This window comes from Colletotrichum godetiae (genome assembly GCF_030913485.1).
Source record: "Colletotrichum godetiae strain CBS 193.32 chromosome Unknown BDP55scaffold_61, whole genome shotgun sequence".
In the NCBI taxonomy this organism is placed as follows: domain Eukaryota; kingdom Fungi; phylum Ascomycota; class Sordariomycetes; order Glomerellales; family Glomerellaceae; genus Colletotrichum; species Colletotrichum godetiae.
The window spans coordinates 136,137-138,215 of NW_026851309.1; the positions used below are offsets into that span (position 1 = coordinate 136,137).

Here is a 2,079-nt window from a genome sequence, read left to right on the forward strand (position 1 = left end):
CATATCCAGCCGTGCCAGCAAAGGGAGAGTCCAACACATCACACTTGCGCGTCGCGGTACGGGTACTGGGCTGTTGATACCAAGTTCGAGCCACCCAATAGTCACCTGTAGATCCTGTTGGAGGGCAGGGGGGGTCCCAAAAGAAAACTTGCACATGGCCACCCTGGCTAGCTAAAACGTAGTCGCGCTTGTCGACGTTCCAAGGTACAGTGCCCATCAAGCTTGGGACCAGACAGGACGGCCATCTTGGATAATAAAAAGGGCTTGCATCGACATCTCTTTCGGGGGAAATAACTTGAAGAATCCCTTGGCCTCCAGAGTAAACGCATAGAACAAAGCACAGCAACACATCAACGCAGAACAAAAAAGAAGCCATGACGAGACCAACCCTCGACATCGTTCTCAAGAACAACACGGGCTCCGCCAACGCCTACGCCCACGTAACCGGCCTGGACCTCAACCGCAACAACGCCGTCTTCCTCCTCCAGGCCGACGGCGTCACCGGCTACTACCCGAGCTCGCCCTCGGACATCCTCCAGGACGTCGGCGCCGACACCGCGATCCCGCTGGGCGCGCCGGGGTCGACCAAGAAGCTGACCATCCCCCAGATCGCCGGCGGCCGCATCTGGTTCTCCCGGGACGGCCCGCTCAAGTTCTTCCTGAACCCGGGCCCGGCCGTGGTGGAGCCCTCGGCGACGAACCCGGCGGACGCCAACTACAACCTCAACTGGGGCTTCTGCGAATTCACCTTCAACAGCTTCCAAGTCTACGTCAACATCTCGTACGTCGACTTTGTCAGCATCCCCGTGTCCCTGACGCTCGAGAACGACGCCGGCACCGTCACCAACGTCCAAGGATTCCCGAGCAACGCCCTCGACACCATCTGCGACAAGCTCAAGGCGCAGGATGCGGCCGACGGCGCGGGCTGGAGTAACCTCGTCGTGCGCACCGCAGACGGGTCCGCCAACCTGCGCGCCCTGAGCCCCAACTCGGGCATCGTCATGAACCAAAACCTCTTCAACGGGTACTACCAGCCCTACGTGGACGCTGTGTGGGACAAGTACCGCTCCGCCGACCTCACCGTCAACACGCAGGCCGAATGGGGCGACGTCGCGGGCCGCGTTGGCTCCGATAACCTCTTGACGTTCGGCAACGTCGGCTCCTTTGCCCAGCCCGCCGCCCGCGACATCTTCAGCTGCAGCACGGGGCCGTTTGGCGGGTACCCTAGCAACCAGGCCGAGATGGGGGCCATCGGCGCCCGCATCGCGGCGGCCTTTAACCGGTCGACGCTGCTCATCAACGACCGGCAGCCCGAGGGAGAGAGCGTGGCCAACTACTACAAGGACGTCCGGACGAACCACTACTCGCGCATCTGCCACGAGGTCAGCCCCGACGGCCGCGGCTACGCGTTTCCCTACGACGACGTCAGCTCGTCAAACGGCACCGACCAGTCCGGATCGCTCTTCGACGGGAATCCGAAGCTTCTGACCGTTGGAATCGGCGGCGGCGACAGTACGACAGCTGCTGCTGCTGCTGCTACGACGGCCACGAAAGAGGCTGTAATTGCTCCTGCGGCGACATCAGAAAAGCAACCGCAAAAGGAAGAAGCGCAGCCGCAAAAGGAGCTGTAAGTGATTGGCATCCGTATTTCGATGCAAGACCCCTCCTCCTTGATAATTTGGAATATTGTCTAACAACTTGCCCCTCATTCATAGCCGCCGGAGCAACACCAAGAGTAAGAGGCAGAGGCTATGGGCCCGTGTGAAATCCTTGGTGTAGGTCGATCGATCAATTGATCGATTTTTGGATTGCATTTTGGCGTGGATATTCGTAGATACCAGACAGTTGTGCGCCTATGCAACCATCACATGTCACATATCATCATTCTTCCTTAATCAAATAACGAGCTTAAGATCCCAAACAGAACTTGCGCTCTGTGTTGTATGTTGTGTTGCCGGCGGCAATGCTCCGTATGTGTCTGCCTATGACAGTCGTCCGGGCTCCATTCAAGGCTCGATGGGGGAACACCAATTCTGACGGCGTCATCGCTGTTGAAGCTTGAACGAATAGTTGCTGTTT

At 58.6% G+C, this 2,079-nt stretch overlaps 1 protein-coding gene across 1 annotated transcript; it reads left to right on the forward strand.

Annotated features, from left to right (window-relative positions):
- Window positions 1–374: 374 nt before the first annotated feature.
- Window positions 375–1,631, forward strand: BDP55DRAFT_733333 (glucanase B; the record flags this gene model as incomplete). Its single annotated transcript, XM_060580071.1, has 1 exon — window positions 375–1,631. One exon carries the CDS (start codon window positions 375–377, stop codon window positions 1,629–1,631), a length of 1,257 nt encoding a protein of 418 aa, XP_060424146.1.
- Window positions 1,632–2,079: the final 448 nt, after the last annotated feature.